The sequence below is a fragment of the Lynx canadensis genome, chromosome B4, assembly GCF_007474595.2.
Source record: "Lynx canadensis isolate LIC74 chromosome B4, mLynCan4.pri.v2, whole genome shotgun sequence".
Classification (NCBI taxonomy): domain Eukaryota; kingdom Metazoa; phylum Chordata; class Mammalia; order Carnivora; family Felidae; genus Lynx; species Lynx canadensis.
Genome location: NC_044309.1, coordinates 35,840,292 through 35,864,332, shown reverse-complemented (window position 1 = coordinate 35,864,332; position 24,041 = coordinate 35,840,292). Strand labels below are relative to the sequence as shown.

Here is a 24,041-nt window from a genome sequence, read left to right as displayed (position 1 = left end):
GGGTGCCCCAAAGAAAGGCCATAGATTGGAGAAGGTCAAGTCTGTGGACCGGACAGGGAAACTTGGTAAAGGTGGTGACTTTCTGGCTGAACTTTCAAGAAGGGGGAGGCTACCCATGGGGACGGAGGGTGTTTCAGACTCAGGGAAGGAGCTGGGAGAGCCAAGATCTGTTTAGAGGTAAGTGGGTGCAGTTAGCCTGAAGGATAGGATGCACTTGACCTCTGTGTAGGTGAATTCCCAGGTATAAGATGCCCTCTTTCCTCCTGGAACAGTGGTCTGAGCCTCTGCTGCTGTGTTGTGCAGCAGGGCAGACAGAAAAGATGGTGCAAGGTGCCTCTGTCAGAGGCATCTTGGGGGTTTCTCGACCTGACCCCCACCTCTGCCCCAGTCCTGATGGTGAATCCCCCAAGGAACACAGGTAAAGTGGAAGAGGGACACTGGGATACCCCTGACATATATTATCAACGTGCCATGCCACCTGCTTGTCAGGCAGATTTTAAGAGATGCAAGGAAGGGTCACTTAGGGGTCTGTGCTCCAGGCTGGGACTCCTCCTCTGGCTTAGTTGCTGGTGTCTTTTGCCTTTGGATCAGACACTTGCCATCTCTTGGAATATCAATTTCCTCAACTTCTTTGTCCTGATTGGTTAGCAACGAGGCCTCTGAGTTCTTGAATACCAGTCTCTTCCCTTCTGCAAGCCTACCTCATCTAGATAAGAACAAGGAGCCTAAAGAAGCCAAGTCAGATGGGGCGGGGCTGCATTTACCCCTGGTTCCTCCAGGTCTCACCCCAGGGCACTACAGACAACCTGTCAACCAGCTCCAGTCCCTTAGCTCCCAGCCTGTCAGCCTTGGCATTTTACTTCCTTAAATAGCCCTGGTCTGGGGTCACTGAAGCTCAGTGATCTGTGTGTGACCATGACACTAGCTCTGTGTGGCTCAAGGCCCCTTTCTGGAGGACTGCCAGGCATATGGGCTGTCCTCTGCACCCCTCCAATGACCCTCTCTGGAATAAATCACCCTTTGACCGGGAAAAGGGTTTAGTTTTTCCTTTTCCACAGGCAGGATGGAAGATACTACCCTGCAGATCTCTGAACGGGAGACAGACCCAGCCTCCTAGGGGCCTCTCTGCCCTCTGGGTCCTGGCCCTCTTTCTCCAAAGGGAAGGGGAGAGACAGGAGAGGGGGGCGGCGGTCGGGGCAGGGAGAGCTTGGAGGACATTGGGGAAGGAAGATGGAGGTACAGGGTACAAGGGCTTTCAACAGCTTTCCTCCTTTCGAGTTGGAAGCGGTTAATCCATAGGTGCTTTTTTCCACCGAAATGTGAGCATTTAAAGGGTGAGCGCTGCCCTCTGGCCGCAAGCGCCTCCAGTGTGTGTGCGCCTGTGCGCGCGGCGCTTGTGTGTGCTACTGTCGCTGTCATCACAGATGTACCCCCAGCTGTCACTCCATTGCTCCGTCTCTTCGCTCGCGCGCACACGCGCGCGCTCCCCTCCTCTCCCTTTCTTCCCCTTTCCTATCGGTCTCCCTCTGTCCCTCCCTCTTTCCTTCTCAGTTTGCTATTGACCCAGCAGCCCCGTCCCCCTGGCAGCTGCGGCAGGCATTCCTTCTCCCCCGTGCTGTGCGCTGCGTGCCAGGTCCCTGCTCCCGGCCGGGCGACTGGAGACTCAGTGCCCCCAGCGCTCCGCTGGGCAGTGCTGTCTGGATTTCTCCAGGAATCCCAGGAGGGGCTCGCTGGACGGCTAAGGGCTACTTGATTTAAGGAGCTTGCGGTCAGGGTGAAGAAAGGTGAGTGCTGTCCTCTGGAGAGAAGGAATGAATTCCCCGGTGGGGCTGCAGGGTGGCTGGGTCACAGGGAACAGGGCCCATCTTTGCTGGGTCTCCTGGCCCTGCACAGTGGCTGTTGCCTGCTGCCTGGGAGCGATGGCTGGGGTTGGGGAAGTGCTCAGTACCGGACATCTGGGCGACCCAAAGATACAGGACCCAGGGGTACTCTGACATCACAGCCTTGGGGAGGTGAGCTGGGATTCTGCTGGGGAGGGGGCAGCTGGGGAAGGGGAGGGGAGAGGAGGGCAGTGCCAGTGCCAGATGACAGGCCCTGGGGGGCATAGAAACCAATCCCTGCAGCACGGGGAGTGCCAGCCGAGAGCCCTGTGCCGTCTGCCTGCCCGGCTCACGGACACAGCCTGAGGAGCTTGGGTGCTATGGAAAGGGATGCTGGTGACAGGGCTGGTACAGAGGACAGCTTGGTGGGGCGGGGGGGGGGGGGGATGGCAGGCTGGAGGACTATGCTGTTTGAGGTCTGGGAATAGACCTGGGGCAGCCTCTCCGCAGGATACCCTCAGCGCGGGATTGTCGGCCTTCAGGAAGCTGCCCTTGTACAGGGTGCAGTGGAGCTCTTCCCTACATGGACATGGGTCCACGCGGCTGTGGGGGAAGCCTCCCTGGTGGGGGCGTGGCTGGGAGTGGACGATGGAGAAAAGCCTTGCAGCTCTTCCTTGGTGAGCCTGAGGCCTTGCTCCCAGCCCTCCAGGGTCCCAGGGGCAGGGGATGGATCCAGGCTTGTGAGAATTCGCTCGGGGTGTCCCCCAGCTACACACCAGGTCCTCTATCCATAAATGGGTTCAGAAGCCTTATGCCATGGTGGGAATTGTGGACTCAGCTTAGGGGGAGAGGGTGGTATATGGCCAAGCCATTCCTACCTGGTTTCCCAACCCAGTGGGGCATGGACACCCTGAGTTGTATCAGGAAAGCTGCTCTCAGCAGCCCCGAGGCCCGTTTTGACAATGCAGAGAGGGTAGTCTGACCAGGAGTCCAGACCACCCAGCTCAGTTCCAGTGACTGCTTTGTCTTTTCCTTGAGCTAAGCTTTTCAGAGTTTCTGGGGGTGATGGTGAGGGTGGCACCTGGCTGTCAGGGCGCATTGGGCATTGCCTTGGCATGACTCAGATTGACACCCGGCAGCTTAGATAACTACATAGGCTGGGGGAGGGGAGGGGAGGCTGAGCACGTGGAGGGGGCGGGGGAAGTCCAGCAGGAGGGAAACCCGAAGCAGCTTCCTGCTTTTCCCACCCCACCTCCCCGCTGCCACAGTCTCAGTCTTGGGCACTGCCAAAAGAGGGAGCCCAGGAAAGCCAGCCTGGGGGTGGCAGGAGAAGGAGGGAGGTTTCTTAAGCAACCGATCTGGTTTCTTTGGGGTTTGGCTGGAAGCTGTGTCTGGGGCCCAGATAAGCAAACCTTATTCCCATTTCCTAGGCACTAAAGCCAAGGGGTCCTACTGGGCTGTTTTTGGTGGAATGGGTATCATGGGGAGGAGGCAGGGGAGGGCCTTTATGTAATGTTGGGGTGTCTGGGGAGGAAGGACTTGGAGCGGAGGCAGTCTCTCTTCTTGGGTTCTCCCTCCTACCCAGATCAAGCCTCTTCTGTCCCCCTCCCCACCCCCCACCGCCCCGACCCAAGGCCGTGGCCTGAGCCCAGATCCATGACCTCAATGGACCCAAGCCATGGCCTGAGCCCAGATCCATGACCTCAATGAGCGTGCTTAGTTTGTTCACAATGGAGAGGGGCTCTGGTGAGGAACGACTCAGGGGGTGTTTCTGTTCTGATTAGCAGAGGATCTGTTTGGGATCAGGAATGTTCAACAAGAAAACCAGGATGCAGGAAGCTGGGGGTGAGAATGGGGTATGCATTTTGAAATGAACCAGGAAGGTTTGCCTGTTCCAAGTACAGATAGAGAGATTAAAAAAAACCTGCTTCCGTGCTGCCTGGGCAGTGTATGTTATGGGGGTGACAGGCAGGAAGAGACTGAGAATGTCTCTTGGAAGGGCCCAGATGGCCAGACTGGAGGCAGCAGGTGCAGAGCCCAGCCCTGCACAGTCCCCACCAAACAGGGCTCAGCTCAGGCTGCTCTGCGGTGCAGGTGCCTCTCACCCTCTTGGTGCTTCTCACCCGCCTGTGACCTTCACCTTTCTGCAGAGTGAAGTGGGTGCACAGGCGACTACGAAGTCCCTTTCTGCTTGTAAGTCCTGTGAGTCTTGGATGCTGAGGGCGTGCAGAAGCCTTGTCCTCAACTAGGGATACTTGACCGAAGGGAGAGATACCAGTGGAGGTGAATGGCAGGGACAGCATGATGTCCCAGGAGTCAGGAACCCTGGGTTGAGGTACAATAGGCATTAAGCAGTTGTATGGTTTGGACACTTGACTTGGGGAGATGGACGTGACAGAGGCATCAGGGGAAGGGTGTGGACACCAGGCTGCTGGTGGGTGTGCTGGAGATTTCTAGCTGGGGTCTGAGGCAGCTCCACTTGGAGGATTATCTCTGTCTGTAGGAGGAATTGAAGGGGCAGAAGCACAGAGAGGCCATGGCTCTGCACCAACCTAACCTGAGCACTCGGATTTGGGGGCTCTGGCTGGCTGCTCCTCGCCCAGGGGGCTGAGGTGAGGTACCCCACCCGGGAAGCAGCCCCCACTCCCAGTCTCCAGGGGATGCTGCACCCACTCAGCTCAGCAGGAGCACATGGAACCTTCTGCTCTTATTGCTGCCTCTCATTCTATCACTATCCTCCACCCCTGGCTTCCCTGGAGCTCCCAGCCTACCCTCTTCACCTCAGCACCCAACCTTCTGCCGGAAGGTTTCTGGAAAGCCCCCTTCCCTTCCTTTCCTAAGATCTTGGCCACCTGGGGCTTCTCCCTACATCTATGATGCTACTGGAAGGAGGGGCTGGGAGGGGGAGACCAGGCTTGTGTCTGAGTCCAGGACCTCACAGACCCTGTTTCTTCATTAGGAGGAGGGGCATTAAACCTCTGCCTCCTCAGATCCAGTGAGACAGTGGGTGAGGGAATGCTGTGTAAACTGTGAAGTACTGTATAAGTGAAAGGTTGCGTCTCCCTTTTCTGCTTTTTCCTTCTTATACCCGGAACCTCCGTGTGTAAACAGACAAGGAACAGAACAGCCCGAGAGCCTATAAAGGCAGCTGAGTTAGTAGCTTTGTCACCAGACTGCTTGAACCCAAAGCTGTATTCATTCTTTCAGGGCCTATCCAGAGGCAAATTACTTAATTTCCTTTGCCTTAGTTTCCCCCATCTGCAAAAATGGTGTTAAAAGTAATACCAACCTCAGAGAGTTGTTATGAGGACCAAGGACACTATACACAGACGTTTGTGGCTATGGTCATCGCTTCGTCCCATACAGAGGCTTTTTGAAGGGGGTGCCAGTGTCAGTATCCTCCCCACTCGGCCCAGGTCACTGACGCTTCCGAGATGGGGCCTGGCTTCCAGAGACTGACTGGCATGGCCTCCTGGGAGGTGCCGGGGCCTGCTGGGGGAGAAGCAATCTCGTCTTGTGCTTCTCAAGCTTGGGATATTGTTAAAATTCAGATTCTAATTCATTTGGACCAGGGTGGGACCTGAGATTCCACATCTAAGAAATGCCTAGGTGAGGCCCATGGACCATGCCGAGTAGCAAAGGGTTCTCAGGGGTTCTCTGTCTGATTGCTTGTAGCTCCTTGGCCCCATCCTCCAATCCTGGTTCTCTCAGGACAGGCTGGCAAAGGAGGCAGGGGTTTCCTGCTGGGGCCCAGCCCCTCTCTCTGGTGTCTCTGTCTCTGGGACTGGGACAGTGAGTCCCATGATGATTAGGAGCAGGTCTGGCATCCAGAGCCAGGAAGCTGTAGGACTTGGAGATAGATCTTTCTGGGAGGACCTCCCTGCTCTCTTCTGTCCTTCATTCTCCATCCTGGGTGGGACTTCCCTCTCAGACAGTGTAAATTTATTCCAGCAGCCGGCCAGCGCCTGCTGCAGCAGCTGCTCTCCTAATGTAGGTCACCCCCTTTCCTGATGAGGCTAGATACTTCTGGGGGTAGGAAGGGGTTCTTTGGTTGGAGGTGTGCTTGTGGGCAAAGGGCCAAGGAGCCAGGAAGTGCTGGGTTCTAGCCCCAAATCTCCCTAAAGGTCACTTCCATGGTGCCCATGGAGGCAGGGCCAGCTCCCTAGGGAGCACAGGTGAAGCCCCCATCCCCCACCCATGGGCCTGGGGGATTTTGTTTTCATCACATATCTCCAGAGATACTAGGGTCAACAGTGCCCTGCCACCTCGAAAGATGATGCCTATGGGTCTGCATTGTGGCAACTTGCCTGACTTGCCTTCTATAGGTGACATTGTCTAAGTCTGGGGATGGGGCATCAGGACCTGCTCCAGGCCACTGTCTCCACTGATGGGTGCTTGCTGGTCAACTCCTCGGCTCACCATGGGGGTGACACTGAGGTCAGGGAGGGGTAAGTGGGGTGGAAAAGGAGAACCTGCTTGAAAGAGGGGAGGAGGTTCAGGTGGACATGGGGCCTGGGCTTGGGTGAGAGGGATTCTCTGCCACCTGTCTCCTTGCAGAAAGCTGGAAAGAGCAGAGCGGAGGCCTGGATTGGGTCTCCAGCACCCTTGTGGGTCTGGGTATAGAAAAAGTCCTGTGGTAGAGGTTGCCCTTCAGGGTTTTCCTTAGACCTCCCTTCTAGGCTGGAGGTGCCCCTGTACATCTGTCCGCTGGGGGCTTCTGGGACCTGCCAGGCATCTCACTGTGCTGACTGTTGGCATCTGAAGAGGAGGGCTGGAGGGCTGCTGGCAGGGCATGTGTGTGTGCACGCGCGTGTGCGTGTGTGTGTGTGTGTGAGCACGTGCCTAACTGCACAGCTCTCTGTGGGTGTGTGTTTGCACCAGGTGCTATGTTGGAAGTTCCACACACGTGTCTGGGAGCCTATGTGCACCCTGCCCTGACATATGTGTCTTCCCTTAAGACCCCACAGTTGCCAGGGAGTGGATGAGCAGCCAGGCTCAGAAGCCCATGACCTATCTCTGATCTAGCGTGTGACCCTGAGCAAGTTGGTCCTCATCTCTGTGCCTTGGATGGCCACCAAGCTGCCTAATATTGTGTGGGTGCTGTGAGCTCTGGATGTGAGGGTTCTTGCTGGAGAAACAGATCGTTCTGAGGGTCAGGGCCTGAGGGACACAGAGAGGGTGGACACTGTCATCTGCGATGGAAGTCTGTGAAGCCTGTGTGTGTGGGGTGTCTGGCCATGAGCATCATGTGATGGCCCATCTGCTCAGGAATAGAGAAGTAAACACATGCGTGAGGTTGGTGGGACCAGGAAGGAGACATTACCTAGAGCTGTTGCAAGCTGCTCTCCCCTACCCACAGAAGAAGGGAACTGGTGTTTCCTCACATCTATCATGGGCTCAAGTCCAAGCTGGGCACATTCGCCTGAATTCTCTCCTAAGGTAATGTGTACTAAATATAGTAAATGCTAACTCTCCTCCCTTAATTAAATGGATCCACACAGAGATTCCGCCCATGAAGTATTACGATCACCACTTTTAGAGATAAGATAATTGGAGCTCAGAGAGTGTACGGGTTTGTTTAAGGTTGCACAGCTAGGGAGTGGTGGACCAGAAGGAAACTAGGAGTCCTGCCTGCCTGGGCTTCTGAACTAGGAGCCTATGGGGGCCTGGCCCTGAGAGAACAGCTGGAGAAGATACCTGAGCTGCTCTAGGCTTCTTCACAGCTCAGCCAAGAGGCAGTGTGGGGAACCTGGCTGTTCCCCACGCCCCATGTCAGGGGCCAGTTGTTGTGGCTGTCTCTGCCAGCTTCTGGGAGGCCTGCACAACCTGGAGCCCTCCCTGGTGGAGGGGTGGGGGGAAGGCAAAGCCAAGACCCCCACACACCAGGCTGCTCTTGCTGGTAGTACAGCTGAAGTTCTCGCAGGGGTCGCTGTGTTTTATGTGGGTTTTGTCACCAGAGGCAGCTGGATTCAAGAGTGGGAGCTGGGGAGGCAGTGAGAGACACCAGGAGCTGCAGCAGGACCTGAAATGCCTGAGGGAAACCCGCTTCACTGGGTGCAGAGACTTCAGAGCTGAACGCATTAGCTTCCCAGCAGCCCATTCCACCTCCTCAGCTGCCTGCTTAACTCTGCCCCTGGCTCCGGAGGATGGGGGCAGGGGAGGGGGCGAGGAGAGGGAAGGCTGCAGCAGGAAACCAGAGGAGCCAGCCAGAAGCAGTGGGCTGAGAGGACGGTGCCCTTTGGGAGCCGGAGGGGCTGGGCTGTGGGCAGGGTCTTCCCTTCCCCTGTCCCCTTCCCCACCTTGTCCCATCCTGCTGCAGGGCAGCCCACCACAGTCTCCTCTCCCATTCCTCTGCTGGGGCTGGGAGAGTGGAGGCTCTGGCCTCTGTCTAAGGGCCTTAGCCATATCTGGAAGGAAATGAGGACCAGAGGAGGGCCCGTGTCCCTCTTATTAGCCATAGGGTTGGGGCAGGGCAGGTCCTGAGACCCTAGACAGGGTGAGTACCCCTCTTTCATCATCTGCGAGAGAAACCTGCCTTCTTGCAGCCCCAGGGCCCACTCCTAGCCCTCCCTGTGCTCCAAAATCTCCTCTTCTCCTTCCTGCCCCTGTCTCCTGCATAGACAGCTGCTGCATGAACTCCCTGAGCTGATGAGTCTTATTATAGCCCAGCGGGCGGAAGACAGAGCACTGCACCTCACCTCTCAGGCAAAGGTGGAGGGGAAGCAGGAGGCCATCCGGCAGCAAGAGCGAGGCCCAAGCTGCACACCTGACTCAGCAGCAGACTCTGCCTCCTCGGGGGCCATGGTAAGAGCAGCACCGGGCCTGGCAACAGTGTCACTATGGCCTCACTCTGCTTACCTGGTAGACAGATCCCTCAATTTCCCCATCTGTGACATGGGGGAAAGCCCACAAAGGAGACCATAAAATGTTTCCAAAACATTTTAGAGATCAACACACCAGAGAGACAACAAGAGAGACAGGGGAGAGGATGCAGAAGAGTCCCACACACAGAGCCCAGTGCTATGCCAAAGGCCGGAGCCTGCCCTCCTTGCCTCCCCAGTCACCCAGGGAAGTGGAAGGATTCCTGGCTTCTCTGCCCCTCGTACCCACCCCACCCCCACCCCCCAGGGAACCATAGCTGAGCTGAGAAGAACAGGAGAGGGGACGACAAGGAGTGTAAAGAGACACCTGGCCCTCTCCCTAACCCCTGGGCTGGAATGGGGCCTCGAGTGCCTGCTCACCACTCTCTTTCTCTCTCTCTCAGGACTGACAGCACACACCGAGAGGCTCCTCTCTCCCCAGAGGTTCAGGGCCTTGAGAGCTGTGGCATTCACCATGCTGGCCCGGGGCAGTGGCCCCGAGCAAAGGACCGGGCTTGCCGTGCTGTGGAGGCAGATTTACTGTGAGTACCATGGGGTGGGGGCAAGCGGCAGGGGCTAGCCTGGCATGCAGGGATGATGCCAGGCTGCAGGGGGCTCTGGGGGCCAGAGGTTGCCCTCTAAAATCTTGCCCATGCTACGCATCTGTGGCAAAGGAAGAGTCGACGCTGAGAGCTTTAGTGGTTAAATTGGGAGCTGGAGGCCATGATGGGTGGACCTGTTTTCCTAGGTGAGTCTGTTCCTGTGCCCAGAAGTCCAGTTTAGGAGAGTCCTTTTGTTCTAATGGCGAGTCTCCCTCTTTTCTTCCATTGGCTGGGTGAGCCTGGAGACTTCTCTTCTGCCTCAGACTTCCCAGCTCTGAAATGGAGGGAGCTAGAGAGCTCCTGGGTCGTGGTGTTGGAAGGACCTTACAGGTTGGGTCCCACCCCTCCTTCTGAGGAGACTGAGGCATCCATTTCCCATAAGAAAGGCTTTAAGTTGTCAGGTTGAAAGAAGCCCTGAGAATTCTCGTCACATGAGGGAGAGGGCTGAGGTCTGTAAGGACCGGTTTGCCCAAGGCTGTGTGGTTAAGAGGTAAGACATAGTCCTAAAAAACATTATTCTGCCTGACTTCTCCCCTCGTAAGGTCAGTCCTGTGATGTGGTTGCCCCACTACATAAGCAGCCTGAATTATTCATCATATGAGAATGGCTGATCCCCGAGCTGCTCAGATCCCCTTTCAACCTCATTCTGGAATCATTCAACACCTTGCAATACAGGATTATGTTTTCTTGTCACCAGAGCTTTTATGTCACCCTGAATTTCTCAGGGGTGGGGAGAATAATGGCTTCTGGTTATGTTGATCCTTTTGAGAGGGAAGCTGGATGGATTGAATTTTTTCCTGTGGAAAGTAAAGTCTGAAGAATGTTGATTTTCAAATGGCATAGTGGGGGTAGTGTGGGGGCAGGCTGACCTGGCAGCAGATGGGCTCAGAGGGGTAAGAGGGTGACAGGTAGCAGCAGGTGTCCACATGTAGCCAGGGAAGGTCACCAGTTGGCTCCCATGGCCATGACTGTGCTCATTTCCCCCTGAGAATGAAGAGGCTCAGGTGTCAGCCTTGCAGTCTGCTTTTCAGCTGTCAGTGACCCTGCAGGTGTGTGTGTGTGTGTGTGTGTGTGTGTGTGTGTGTGTAGGGGGGGGACAGTCCCCTACTGTTCCTTCAAGCTCTGCTCTTGAGGACACCAGACAGTCGGACATCTACCAGACACAGATTCATTCAGGCACTCAAGTCAGGGTGGCTGCTGCCTGTCTGGGTGAGGCCACCTGGGCCACGAACTGGGTCTGAACTTCTCTGCCACTTCCCTGGCTAGGGTCTTTCCTCTGGGCTTCTCTTTCCAAAAGAAAATGGCCACACTACTTCTTCCTTCCCTTCTGCACCCCCACACCTGGAGCTGCACTAGCCTAAGACATGCCATGAACGGAAGAGAGAGAGCACAAAAGGGCACTCCCACCCCTGGCCCTCTACAGTCTCCCACGTGCTGTCAGATCTGCATGAATCCCACATCCAAGATGGGGCCAGTAATTTGCCAGACCGGGTGCTGACTTAGTGAAGTTGAACTATTTTGAGCTCATCCTAGGGATGAGAAAGAGAAAACTCTTTCACAGTGAGCAAGCTTCTCTGATACTCAGGAAGACACTTAACTTTCGCAGTCACTCTGAAAAAGGGCTGCTGGGCAATAGGATGAACTGCTCTGTTGTGATTGTTCTTTTAGGCCCCTCTCCCACCCCCCAGCCCTTCCCCAGACTAGGCTCTGAGCTTACTCAGAGGGGTCCTGGGCAAAACATGGGATCACTAATGGAATGCTGTTAATGGGTCCATTCTGCAGCCCTTAGGAACAGGAACCCAGCCTAAGTTCATGGCAGGTTTTAGAATGAGAATAAATAGGAAACTTCTGGACCTATGGTGTGAAGTGGCTTGTGCCCAAGTCTTTCTCAGCATGGAAGTGGAATTGTGCATCTTATCCTCATCATTTCCACAGTGGTCTCTGGAGTGGGACTGTAGATGGGCTCAAGCTTCTGGTCTTCATGCTTCCATGCATGGCATGTCTTAGCCTAGTACAGCTCCAAGTTGGGGTGGGGGTACAGAGGAGAAGGAAGCAGTAGTGTGGCCATTTTCTTTTGGAAAGAGAATCCTTCTCTGTGACACTGGGAGAGGAACAAGGGAGGAGGCTTCTTTGACTACTAGATCCTTTATTTTGTCAACATCTATGGTGTCAGTGGGCCCAAACTCCCAAGAAGATCAACCATGGGAGGCCTGCAAGCTGGGACATTTTTGTGGAACAACATTGCTTGTCTTCTGGACTCAGGTCTGCCATTCTGCAGAACTGTACTCCACTAAAGGGATTCTTTTGCCAGATATGCTGGGAGGCAAGAAGCCCTACTGACATTGTGTGATGTCCAATAATATAGACCTGCTTTGGGTTTGTTAATTATCTTTTTATGTGGTCAGTAAAGGTTTGTGTATTGACTGTGGCTTGGGCCAAAACAATTAAAGTCAAGAGGCCATTATGATACAAATTAGAAAGGAGGACATAGAAGCAGGAGGTGATAACCCCCAGCCTGTTGCTTTCTTTCCACCTCTTTGTTCTCTTCCCCTCCAGGGATCACCTGCTGGATCACCCTGTATGCTGTGGAGGCCCTCCCCGCCTGCCCCTTCTCCTGTAAGTGTGACAGCCGCAGCCTGGAGGTGGACTGCAGTGGCTTAGGCCTCACCATGGTGCCCCCGGACTTGCCCGCTGCCACCCGAACCCTCTTACTCTTGAACAATAAGCTGAGTGCCCTGCCTAGCTGGGCATTCGCCAATCTGTCCAGCCTGCAGCGGCTGGACCTATCCAACAACTTCCTGGACCAGCTGCCCCGTTCCATTTTCCGGGACCTGACGAATCTTACAGAGCTGCAGCTGCGCAATAACAGCATCAGGACCCTGGACAGGGACCTGCTGCAGCACTCGCCCCTGCTTCGCCACCTGGACCTGTCCATCAACGGCCTGGCCCAGCTGCCGCCTGGCCTTTTCGATGGACTCCCGGCTCTGCGCTCCCTATCACTTCGCTCCAACCGTCTGCAGAACCTGGACCGGCTGACATTTGAACCCCTCGCAAGCCTGCAGCTGCTGCAGGTTGGGGACAATCCCTGGGAATGCGACTGTAACCTACGTGATTTCAAGCACTGGATGGAGTGGTTTTCCTACCGAGGTAAGCACAGCTAGTCCTGCCTGGGTGTGAGGAATTGGGAGGGTCACCCCCTGGCCCAACACACTTCCTGGAGGCTGAGCGATGACTCAGGGCTGAGGTCCAGGGAGAAGGGGGTGGTCCTACCTCTCTACCAGCAGGGCTGGCTGGAAGAGTCTCAGCCTCGGTTCCAAATCATCAGCAGGGCTGAGAGGCCCGTGCTGCTTTCCCTCCTGTTCTACTGATACGCTTTCTTCCCTGTGTACCCCTCCCAGCTCCCAGCCTCCTTCCTGTTCTTTTTCTTTTAGACTCACTGTAACTTGATCTCACTTCTGTAGGTTTCATGAGGCAACTTAAAGACTCAGTATAATTTTTCTCTGCATCCCACCAGGTATGCCTCTGGGCTTCCCCGGCATGATAGGAGGAAGAAAAAACACCCTTGCTCTTCTGAATAATACAATACCTTCTTAAATATCTACAGTTTCAGGAGTGTGGAATGTAATTTAAATCCACAGATAAAACCAAATTTTCACTTTGATGATGATCTCAACTCTCTGTCTCAAGAAGTTTTATATTCAAAGCTTTTAATAAGCCAACTGTCTTTAGGTTTTTTTAATGTTTATTTATCTCTGAGAGAGAGAGAGAGAGAGAGAGTGCAGGTGGGGGAGGAGCCAGTGGGAGAAGGAGACACAGAATCTGAAGCAGGCTCCAGACTCTGAGCAGTCAGCACAGAACCCAATGCGGGGCTCAAACTCACAAACTGCGAGATCATGACCTGAGCAGAAATCAGATGCTCAACTGACTGGGCCACCCAGGTGCCCCCACCTATCTTTAGTTTTACTCTTTTCCCTTCCCCTTTTTGTTAACCTGGGAAAGTTCTAGAATGACTATAAAATGGAATGGAAAAGGAGGGCAAAGAAGTGAGCATAATGGTTAAAAGTCCCAGATCTGGGTTTGATGTGTGGCCCTGTCACTCACTTACTAGCTGTGGGATCCTGAGAAACCTCTTTGTGGTAGTGTTCTCATCTGTAAAATGGGGCAAATAACACCTATCTCATAGAATCATTGTGAGGATTAAATAGTAATGCACAAAAAGTGTCTTGACAAGTACTTAGCATAAAGTAAGTCCTCCATGAAACCTATTCACTTATTTGTTCATTTGTTAGTAATATCCATAATAGCAAATGGACTTAATAAGACATAATTTGTGCCCAGCACAAAGTAGACGCTCCATGAATATTTGCTGAATGAGTGAATCAATATGAAGAGTGTTAATGCTTTTCCTCAGTCTTACTCCTTTTGTTTCATATCCAGCCACCATCTCAATTATTTGGGTGATATTCTCATGTGTTAGTTAATTAAAAAATTTTACAAACTGTAAAGTGCCATAAAATGTTAGTCACTATGATAATTTCTCCCATTTTTGTGAGTTGGGAAATAATAATTAATATAGCTTCTAGTTTACAAATATTTTTTCATGTACATTATCTGTTTAATCCCTATAGCAGTTAAGTGAGTTAGCTGTTCTTATTTTATGGCCAAGAAAACAAGACTCAAATGCAATTAAATTAAATAATTTGTGCAAGATGATTCAACCTCAGGTTTTGGAGCAGGAAGGTGAGGTTGTCCCCATCTCAGCACCCAGTTCCTGCCTGTACAAAGGTGGCTCTTGGACACATTTCACTGGATGTAAGACCTGCCATAGGTCACCCAGGCAGTCAGTGGCATAGGGGAACTAGAGACCAGGTGTCTTCAGACCCATGTGTTATCCCAAGGGAATGTCCTTGTCCTTTCATATAGTCATCAGGAACTAAATTCTCAGCACAAAAGGGCATGGAATGGGAATATATATTTTTGGAAATTTCAATAGTACAGTTGTTTTCAACCTTGCATTTCGCTAAAAAAAAAAATCCCAGGGTGTTTTCATCAGCATCCCAGGAGAAGCATATCTGTTGTATGAGGAGGCTTGCAGCAGCTGTGCTGGGAGATGGACCTGGGAGTGATGGACTGGCAGGAGCACATTTAGCAGGAGCCATTTAGAAGGGGGGGGGTGTCCCTTGCCTGGAAGTGGATAGAATGCCAAAATCTGACTTTGACATCCTAGGGGATTCTCCTCAGCTACTTTCTCTCTTACCCCACCCATGTTCTTCATCTACATGCCCTCATGACTTCACCATTGTGTGGCTATCACTATTGTGATTAGCCCATGCACCTATTGCTGCCCACACCCCCTCATTAGCACTGGCCCCCTCTCCTTTGCCCTCATGGGTTTTCAGGATTTCCTTTCAAGATGCTGCTTCACTCAGAGATGCTGTGGTTGGGGTGCTAATGGGTTATAGTTGCTCTTAAAAAGGAAAAGGAAAACATTATCACCCGACCTTTTTTCTCCAAATAGGTGGTCTTGGGCAACCAAAAGGTTCTGCATGGAAGCGTGGTCACTGTGACAGTGGCTTTAACCTGTCCTGTTTGTGAGAGGGAGGAGCTCTGGAGTAATTAGAAACTGTGGAGAACAGTGCCCTGGGTTTACAGATAGTGAACGGGCAGATTCAGGGGCAAGGAGAAGAGAAGAATTATAGCCTGGGCAGGGTTCTTGGCTCTATCTTTGCATTGTCAACTCTTCCCTGAGTACCTCCATATATAAGCATTGCCTTACTCTTGTGCATCAGTTTGACACTGGAGGGAGCAGGCTTGATTGAAATGGTTGTGTGCTGCTCTAAAATGGGAATAATGGTAATATCCATTTCATATGGCTTCTGTGTAGATGAAATGACATGATATATATACCTCACCTATCATGATCCTTGGCTTAATAAATGCTAGTTTTTCTTCTCTCTTCCTCTCCTATTGATGTGATTTCAGGACTGACTGCATTCCTGATAGAAACTAGACCTTCTGGGCTTTCTGGGGATGGGGAGAGGGAGTCCAGGTTCTGCATGTCTCGTCATCTCCTCCTTTTTTTCTCCCTGGATGCAGGGGGGCGCCTGGACCAGCTTGCCTGCACCCTACCTAAGGAACTGAGGGGGAAGGACATGCGTGTGGTCCCCATGGAGATGTTCAACTACTGCTCCCAGCTGGAGGATGAGAATAGCTCAGCTGGGCTGGATATTCCTGGGCCACCCTGTACCAAGGCAAGCCCTGAACCTGCTAAACCCAAGCCAGGGGCTGAGCCTGAGCCCGAGCCCAGCACTGCTTGCCCCCAGAAGCAGAGGTATCGGCCGGTGAGCGTGAGGCGGGCCATTGGCACGGTGATCATCGCGGGGGTTGTCTGTGGCATTGTCTGCATCATGATGGTGGTGGCTGCTGCCTATGGCTGCATCTATGCTTCCCTTATGGCCAAGTACCACCGGGAGCTCAAGAAGAGGCAGCCCCTAATGGGGGACCCGGAGGGTGAGCATGAAGACCAGAAGCAGATCTCTTCTGTGGCGTGAGAGCCCAGCCCCACTTGGCCTAGGTAGGATGGGCTGGGAGAGCACGCTGGGGATTGCTTCAGTAAGGGCTTGCCCTTCCTTCCACCATAGCCCCTCCCCCCTCTCCTCCCCATCCCTCCAGCAAACAAGCCACAGTGCGGCTGTCTCCATGAACTTCCAAGTCTCTGCGGAAGCCACCCTTGTGCTAAAGGCTCCTGCTCATGCTCCTTTCTGAGCCACCAAGTCTCTGGAACACCTGGGGGATCTCCCTAAGCTTCTGGCCATAGGGAAGAAAGGATATGTGTGCAAGTGGAGGCTTCTGGACTCAGTGTTCCCCTGTTGCCCTTCCTGCCCTGGCTGTAGACTGGGTGACTCTCCCTACCTCCTGCTCATAGCACCTCATCTGCATTAGGGGTGGGGAAGAAGTGATAGGGGGGCCAAGGGTCAACTTCTGTGACCCTCTTCTAAGCCAGGAATATATTTTCAGCTGCCCTTAGTGTCGGAGTTGGGTCCAGCTTTCAACTGCTAGTACTAATGTACAATCACACCAGCCATGGCATCTGGACCCAGCTCTAAGAAACATGATTATAACACACCCCCTCTGCTGAAGCCATTAGGTCTCTCTATCTGCTATAGGCCACACCGGCTGCATTGCTCCTGGATTCACTTATCCACTCTCACACACACTCAGCATCACCAGCGCAATTATATCTATTGGAAATCTCTCTCTTTCTTGGTCTCTGTCTTGTCTGTCTGTCTCTTTCTCCATCTTTCTCTCTCTCTGTCTCTCACACATACACACACAGAATCACATGGACACAGGTCATGAGAACTTGGGCAGTAGAGACATGTTTCCCCTTGGATCTCTAGCCCTCAGGCCACAGAACCTTTTGCTTGCTCACCGCAATCTTCTCAAGTCAACAGGGGGAGAAGCACACACTGACAACACAAGGCTTCCTTTGAGATCCTCTGAAGTGGGCCAAAGTGGTGCTGCTGGATGAGACTGCCTGTCACCATGGTAACCCTCTCACACCTCTCCTGCTGGGTTTTCCAGGGACACCGGCCCAGAGGCCTTGAAGCTACAGCATGTGTGGATGGCAGCCTCCCGGGAGCCCAGGCACATACACCACTGGGCATTTCTTCAGCGCTAAGGACATCATCACTGCCAGGCCCCATGGGGACACCCACCAGTTCCACTCCTATAGCCTGCAGCCCAAGAACCATTGCTCTGTACCCCTCACCCCTCCATCTTAAGCAGCTCTAGGCCTGGGACCTTGGGGCGGGGACTGGGTCATGATTGGTGGCATCTTGGGAAAGCAGGTGGCCCTCACCAAAGCTCACTGCCTGCCAGCATATTCCAAGCAGACCCCAGGGGCAGAGAGAGGGCTGCCCCATTCTGCTCAGAAGCCTCAGTTGTGGGGTCCCTTTCCCAGGGTTTTACGTGCTCAGTCTGGCTTTCTGGAGGTTTTAATTGCACCTGGACTGGGCTCCAAACCAGAGCATGGGCCAGGGGGCCTGTTTGTTACTAGCAGCCTACACAAAAGGGGCGGCAGGTGAGAAGATGGCTGTATGGGGCTTGGGGGTCACTAGTCCCCTCTTGTAGGTCTGTGCCCTCCTGCAAGTCTGATCTCAGATGAGTACTAGGTCTCCCTCTGCTGGACACAAGTTTTCCAAGGCTTTTGGAGGGTCGGGAGGCATCAGGCTGGTTTCTGGCTCCATGACAGGAGTCTTGGTGGTGGCCTGGGAAGAGGCCACTGGAACACTGAGGTCAAGGGTCTGAAGAGGAACAGGGAAGGACAGGGCATGTCCACCTTGCCTTGCACCCCTCGATCCTTCCACCTCATAGAGGACCATGGTAGGTGAAGGATGTTGTGGGGGAAGGCAGGGAATGCTGCTTAGCAGGCTGCTAAACATGTCTCCTGAGGCTGGGGGCACAGTCTTCCTTCTTTCCAGCTAATACCAGATCTAGGCATTTTCTAAGGGAAAGAGAGGGGAGGGGTGGGTGTTGTCAATGGTGGTACCTTCAGCCAGAGACAGAAGATTTTTAAAGGCAAAATTATATTTCTGGTTTGTTGTTTCAGAAGAACAATAAAGACTGTATTTTCCTATGTACCTCCTCGTTTCCTTGGGTGGGGAGGGCATGTAGGTACTGGGAGAGTGGCTTCCTGTGCCCTGACCTCCCCAGGCAGCTGCAAAAATTGCTTCAGGATGTCACCCCAGTGTCCAGACCTCCATAAGACAGACAGAAAACTCCTGCCTGAGGGAATGCCTTGGGGCACTGCCAGGAGAGATGTGGAGGGCTGAGTCCTGGGTTAGAACGCGTTCTGTAGCCGAGTGTGACAAGTCACCCATGTGCTGGCCTCACAGTATGGGTACGTGAGCCTCAGGTTGGGTCTCCATGTAGCACTGGGCAGTGAAGGTCAGCTGGAGACCTGTCACTGCTCCGAGCCCTTTGTGTGCTCATCCACTGTGACAGTCAAGGACAGATGAGTGGATGTGGTAGGAAGGCATGCATTTGCCCAGAGGACACCACTGTGTGATGGGAGGCGGGGGCAGGGCTCTCCAAGAGCTATTGGTTAGGTTTTATCAGCTTTGGTGAGATTGGGGGTGTTGCTAACGTGAAAGAGGAATCCCTTTTAAACTATTATCCTCTTGCACCTTCAAGACTGACTTTAGGGACAGGCAGATGACACTCTGAGCTTACAAATATGATCTTCCACAGGACTGAGCAGGTTCAGTGGTGGGACGGGACCAGAATTATAAACTGGAGGCTGGGGCTGGGAGACCGGGAGGGGAGATGAGCCAGAGGGCCAGATCTCTGGGGTTATTCATCCATCCCAAGCTGGAGTGACTCATCTCCCGGCCTGGACCGGCCTCTGGCTAATTGGGCCTGGGCTCTATGGTTCATTAGTCATCAGAGACCAAGACAGAATTTTCTCCTTCCTAGGAGCTTTCCTTTGGATGATATCCCAGCGAGCCAGGAGCAAGCCCTAGGGAGAAGTGAGCCATCCAGGCCCCTTCCTGGCATTCAGCTGGACTCCCAGCAGAGCCGGGCTGTTTGCTTTTCAGAGGCAGTGATAATTGTGGGGTGCTGCCTCCTGAAGCCTAACAGGTGTATCAGACCCAACAGACAGTACTCCCCAAGCCCTGCTGCAGAAGCAGAGACCAAGGTCCCTCAGCAGCCTGGCACAGGCCTGGGGAATGCATAGGTGTGTCATGCATGTCACTGCTGTGCATGTACACACACAGGTCTGACAGCTAGGCCTATTTGCATGTAGGCAGAGTAAGTGGAGGAGACCTCGTGAGGCTCCAGACAGCAGGCTCGTCGCTAAAGGCCTCTAGGCAGGGGCATGTGTGTACTACAAGGACACGTGCTAGAGAAACACACTTGCAATTTATGGTGCCACCATCATTATGCTGGGCAATATTCTCCAAGTAGGTCTGGAGGGCATGGGAAATCGAAACTGGATCCTGATCAAAAAGATTCCTAGAACTTCTGCATAAACAGTTGATAAACCACCTGCTTAAGATCAAAATGACCCCTCTTTATTCATCTGCCCTTCTGTGTGAACCCGTGTCATTATGCATACATCTGGCATGTAGCCGGTCCCCGTAGCTGGTCTGAGTACCTATCTCCTACCTTCTCCCTTTGCTCAGTGTGCAAAACCACACATGCAGCCTGCCCGGCAGCCACCTTGCTCACCTGGTCCTGCAGCTCACATGCACATGGTGCCACTTATTTCCAAGGGACGAAACTGTCAGGATAGCAAATAAGCTGCCTACTCTGCTTTCAACTATTGGCCTCCTCTGGCCCCAGTATCAGGGAGGTTGAGCCATTTGCCATGGAAGGGAAATTGCAAAAGGAGACACTCCCCAAAAAGTTGAAGTATAAGGTCTCCAGTGCCTCACTCTTGTCCTATCACATCCATGCATCCCAGAGCGTCAGAGCCATTGTCTGCAGTGAGTTAAACCGGAGGCACCAGGACACAGTTTCTATGGCAACCCCTGGAGGCTCTGATTCAGCTCTGAGTTAAAAATGATACCAAGTGATTGGAGAGTGCAGGAGAATGCAGCCGGCAGCCTGACCCCTGTCCCCTCTGGTTTCTAGACTCTCAAGTCTAGCAGGAGCTAGAAGGTCCATATCACAGGGAGCAGGACAGGCACAGATTTCAGCTGGGACCACAGAACAGTCTTTAGAGAGACAAGTTCAGGTCCAGTTTTGGCCTAGAAATGGGTCTGGAGTTAGCACACTGTGGCCTGAGTTTAAAAAGGTGGCTGAGATGGCCCCTTCCAAATGCTGTAGCGGTACACCCTGAAGGCCAGCAGTGGTGCTGGTGTTTCCTCAGGCAGTAAGACAGGCTTGGACAATCTCTGCCAGACCCTAGCCGGCTCCTCCCACCTCTTTTGCCCTGAATCCAGCTTTGAGGGACAAGGCGCACCACCCCTGCCTGCCCCTGCCTGCTCTAGCTGCTGGAGCCCTTTCACATGGCTCTGGGCCCCTGGTGAGGCAGGACAGGACCTGGGGTGGCTGATGCTTGACTGCCCACTGGATTGCACAGCTTTGCAGAACACAGCTGGCTCTGAGACATGGAAACCGAAGCGAGGATTTATATTGAGGGCTGAGGGCTTCACCACACAGGCCTGACGGCACTCAGGCAAGGAGGCACCCATGCAAAGGACTCTTAGATACCAAGAAACTACCAAGTCAGGGCAGTGTGGGAGGGTCATTGGGTACTCTCATCACATTTGTGGCAAATGGCAACATGGGGTAGGAAGCTGGGGCTTAAAGAGAGGCAACCTGAGTTCAAATTCTAGCTTCATTAATTATTAGCTAGGTGACTTTGGGCAAATAATTTTTCTATGTCTCAGTTTCTTTATCTGTAAAATGGAGCCAAAAGTATCGGCTTCATTGGATCACCCTGAGGGCTGAAGGAGATGCGCCCAGGAAGCAGTTTCCGAGGTGCCTGGCACATATTGAGCATGCGTCCCGGGCTCTTACTTTAGGGTCTCAGTCACAGGCCCAGCTCTCTCCACAGAAGGATGCTAGACCCAAGGTGATGGAAGTGGGAAGTAGCAGAGAGGGGTCGTGAGGAGGTCTGGGTTGCAGTCTCTGTCCTGTGCAACCTGGAGCAGATCTCTTAACCTGTCTGAACTTCATTTTACTTCCTAAACTCTTTGGATCTAAGATTTTATGGTTTTATAACCAAAATGGCTTGGGAGGACTCCTTTCTCCCTTAGTCCCACATTTCACTTGGGAAAACTTATGGCCTGAGGGCTGTGTCACTTGCAGACCATAGGTAGGGACCTCTTGCTATTACTGTGTGCCTTATTCTTGACATTGACTCACAGCTCCTCGACCATGGTGGCGCAAAGGGCAGCTCCTACCTGCAGCGATAGCTGTCTTCTTGTCCACCGTCACGGCCACAGCAGTGCTCGCTGTTACTACCATTGGCTGGCCTGGACTTTCTGGGGAAACAAAAATTGCTAAGTCAAGTTCTCAGTACCTGAGGAAGAGCCTGTCGTTGGGTAGTGATTGGGTAGGCTGAAAAGACAACATAAATACCAGGTGAGGGCATTCCTTGAATAAGTTGGGGTGAAGGGGGCAGTGTTTGGGGAAGTTGTTGCCATGGTGGCTCTGTTACCATCAACCACTGGTCTTTGCAGAGCGCCTCCTGAGTGTCAGGCACTGCCCCTCCTGTGCAGATCTGAACCTGACAGATAAATACACCACAGCCCCTGCCCACCTGGACAATGCAGTGTTGTCCACGTCACAAGGACACTGTGAGTTTGCTCTGTCTCAGGGCAGCAACTGTCTGCTGGTTGTTGCCTCGCTTGAGCTCAGGGACACTGCTGTGACCCTCTCAGCACATGCTCCACTCAGAAGACTTGCCTTGCGTCAAATGATTCTTTCTAGCAGAAGGACAGGCTGCGTTCCAGGACTCGGCAGTGGCTGATCCTGGGTTGTCCTTCAACAGTCACATGAGTCAGGGTGACACTGACAGCCAGCCCCTCTGGAGGCCGGATGCCAGGGCTGCACCAGGCACAGAAGGCAGGCTAGTGCCTGACACCTCTGAGGCACTCCATAAATCCTGGTCATTGTTGGCCAACCTGCCACCACCACCCCGTTATCAAGCCATGTCTTTCGCTTTGCAGATGGTTGGTGTGCTTCTGGGACACTCTGCTGGGCTCTTGAAGGGCAAGGGGCTTGCCTTGAGCTGCTACCCCCACCTTTTCTAAGAGAATCTGGCCACCACAGGTGCAAAATTCACGTGGCAGTTTCAGCTCTACATTAAAACAGAGCTTTCTGGCTCCAAGACATGGGCTAGTATCTGACCTCGGGCTTTTTAATTTTCATCAGTCCAGGGACATGGCTTCGATTTTCAAAGCATTCTTGTCCACAGGCCAATTTCCATTACTAAAAATTCCAAGAAAGGGGAAAAATTTTATCAAGTGCTATCTTGTTAGAATGTCTTTATATATCAAATGTTGCTCGAAACAAATAGGTCATGAGAAGCTCGTGTGGAAATCGTCTGCTATAGCAGAACTTAAATTAACCACTGTTTTCTCATATCTCTTTTGCTAAGCTCATCTATCCGCACCTCCCTATAATCAAATATCCCACAGAAACCCAAAATTACTCTGATACTAGCAACTTACAATATGTAGCGTTGTCCTTGATCTGAGGAATTTGCCATGATAAAACCACAATAAACACAGAAGTCAGCTTCCTCACCTTGCCTCTAGAAATGTCCAGAAGCAGGAGTGATGAGCCTGAGGCACCTGGGCATTGGTGAGACTGCTCTGTGCTGGCAGATTTCTCAGGGACTGGTTGCAAAGGATGGCTCTGTGTGGGCAGAACTCAGCCCACCAGGCCTCAGGCAAAGGGCAACAGAGTCAGCCTGCAGAGGCAGAGCGAAGACTCCACTCACCCTGGAGGTGACTCCTCCACCTCCTCGGGGTACCCACTCCCCATTACAATGAAGCTGTTGTTGTCTTTTCCCTTGGGGGAGAATGGAGTGTGCAGAGGTGTCCACGTGTCTCTAAGCATAGGCAGGAGCTAAAGCAGCAAGCGAGGGTGTGAAAAGAGAGCAAGCTCCTGCCTCCCTACTCAACCGTCCCCCCTTCTGGGTTGCCAGCTTCCCTCTCTTCTCCTTGCGGCTTGGTTCCCCACCCACCGCCCTCCTACCTCACCGCCACAAAAAGCAACCCCAGCAGCCTTCAGGCATGGGCCCAGTGACAATGCGGGTAGGAGGGAGCCATCATCATGGACTGGGGGTGGGGGGCCAGAACCTCCCCAGGACCTTGCGGGAGCCCCTCCTTGGGGAGCCCTTGATCCTGCTATAGAAGGCGACAGGAAGAAAGAGCTGCCTCTTTCTGGCTCTGGGGGGCAATGTGGGGAGGGGACCATCACCTTGGCTTTGTGAGCCTCCCCTGTAAGCTTTCACTGGGACTCCCTTCCTCTAACCCCTCCTGGCTTATACTTAAGGTGGGTAGAACTTGGGTTTAGCCTGGCCTGTGTGGCTCTCTAGCTGCATGATCCTGGGCAAGTCACAGAACCTCTCTGAGCCTGAAATTTTTCCTGTGCAAGAAGAGAATAACAACATTTACAGAGTTGTCTAGATTAAATGAGTTATATGCTCTAGAACATTTTGTAAAGCCTATTAGTGTTGCATTCAGTGAGGGGAACAGGCATGGGATGGAGAGGTGAGCTTAGGCACAAGGTGAAGAAGGAGTCAAAAGGACATAGAAGGGGACCTCCTGGGTCTCCCCAGCTGTCAGCTCAGGGAATTTCTCCATCAGGAAGCTGAGGATGGTTTTGGTGGAAGTGGTGGCTGGAGGGTTTTGTTGAAAGGACATTTCCATTCCAGGTGGACTCAGCTGAGTTCTCTACCTCTCCCTCTTCCCCTTCTCCCCTCCTTCTCTTCCTTCTCTCCTTTCCCCTGCCCCTCTTTCTCATCCTCCTCTCTCTTCCCCTTCTTCTCCTCCTCCTCTCCTTCACCCTCCTTCCCTTTTCCCCCTCCTCCCCCTTCTCTTTCTCCTCCTCCCTCTCTCCCTCCCTCTCCTCCCCCTCCTCCCTCTCTTTCTCTATCTCTTTGCACTCTGACCTGGACATGGATATTTCTAGGCCCTCTTGCTCCACTGTGCTAGGGTCAGTTTCCCCCAAGGTGACCTGGTGGAGAGCTTGCTCTGCTGCAGACTCTTGGACCCCTGGATGAGTCCCTTAACCTC

The 24,041-nt window shown here is 53.2% G+C and overlaps 2 protein-coding genes across 3 annotated transcripts in view; one reads left to right on the top strand and one right to left on the bottom strand.

Annotated features, from left to right (window-relative positions):
• The window catches only part of CACNA2D4 (calcium voltage-gated channel auxiliary subunit alpha2delta 4), a 111,576-nt gene that overhangs the window by 21,647 nt on the left and 65,888 nt on the right, over nucleotides 1-24,041 (bottom strand). Inside the window, exon 26 of the mRNA XM_030322829.1 lies at nucleotides 21,198-21,278. Coding sequence (XP_030178689.1) covers nucleotides 21,198-21,278 — 81 coding nt within the window. The remainder of the gene's footprint in view (nucleotides 1-21,197; nucleotides 21,279-24,041) is intronic.
• LRTM2 (leucine rich repeats and transmembrane domains 2) lies at nucleotides 1,516-17,912 on the top strand. Of its 2 annotated transcripts, XM_030322831.1 has the most exons (6): nucleotides 1,516-1,784; nucleotides 8,441-8,624; nucleotides 9,085-9,222; nucleotides 11,839-12,429; nucleotides 15,379-15,856; nucleotides 16,867-17,912. In XM_030322831.1, the coding sequence occupies exons 3-5, from the start codon at nucleotides 9,156-9,158 to the stop codon at nucleotides 15,831-15,833; spliced, it is 1,113 nt and encodes a 370-aa protein (XP_030178691.1). In that variant the 5' UTR covers nucleotides 1,516-1,784; nucleotides 8,441-8,624; nucleotides 9,085-9,155; the 3' UTR covers nucleotides 15,834-15,856; nucleotides 16,867-17,912. The 2 variants fall into 2 exon arrangements, with proteins under 2 accessions (XP_030178691.1, XP_030178690.1); XM_030322830.1 differs by lacking the exon at nucleotides 16,867-17,912 and having other exon boundaries at nucleotides 15,379-16,579.

Bases quoted from the DNA above. Each gene is read 5' to 3' on its own strand.
- LRTM2 (XM_030322831.1), top strand. From the start codon at position 9,156: ATGCTGGCCCGGGGCAGTGGCCCCGAGCAAAGGACCGGGCTTGCCGTG. The intron at 9,223-11,838 runs GTGAGTACCATG...CTTCCCCTCCAG, and splicing joins GCTGTGGAGGCAGATTTACT to GGATCACCTGCTGGATCACC. The intron at 12,430-15,378 runs GTAAGCACAGCT...CCCTGGATGCAG, and splicing joins GGAGTGGTTTTCCTACCGAG to GGGGGCGCCTGGACCAGCTT.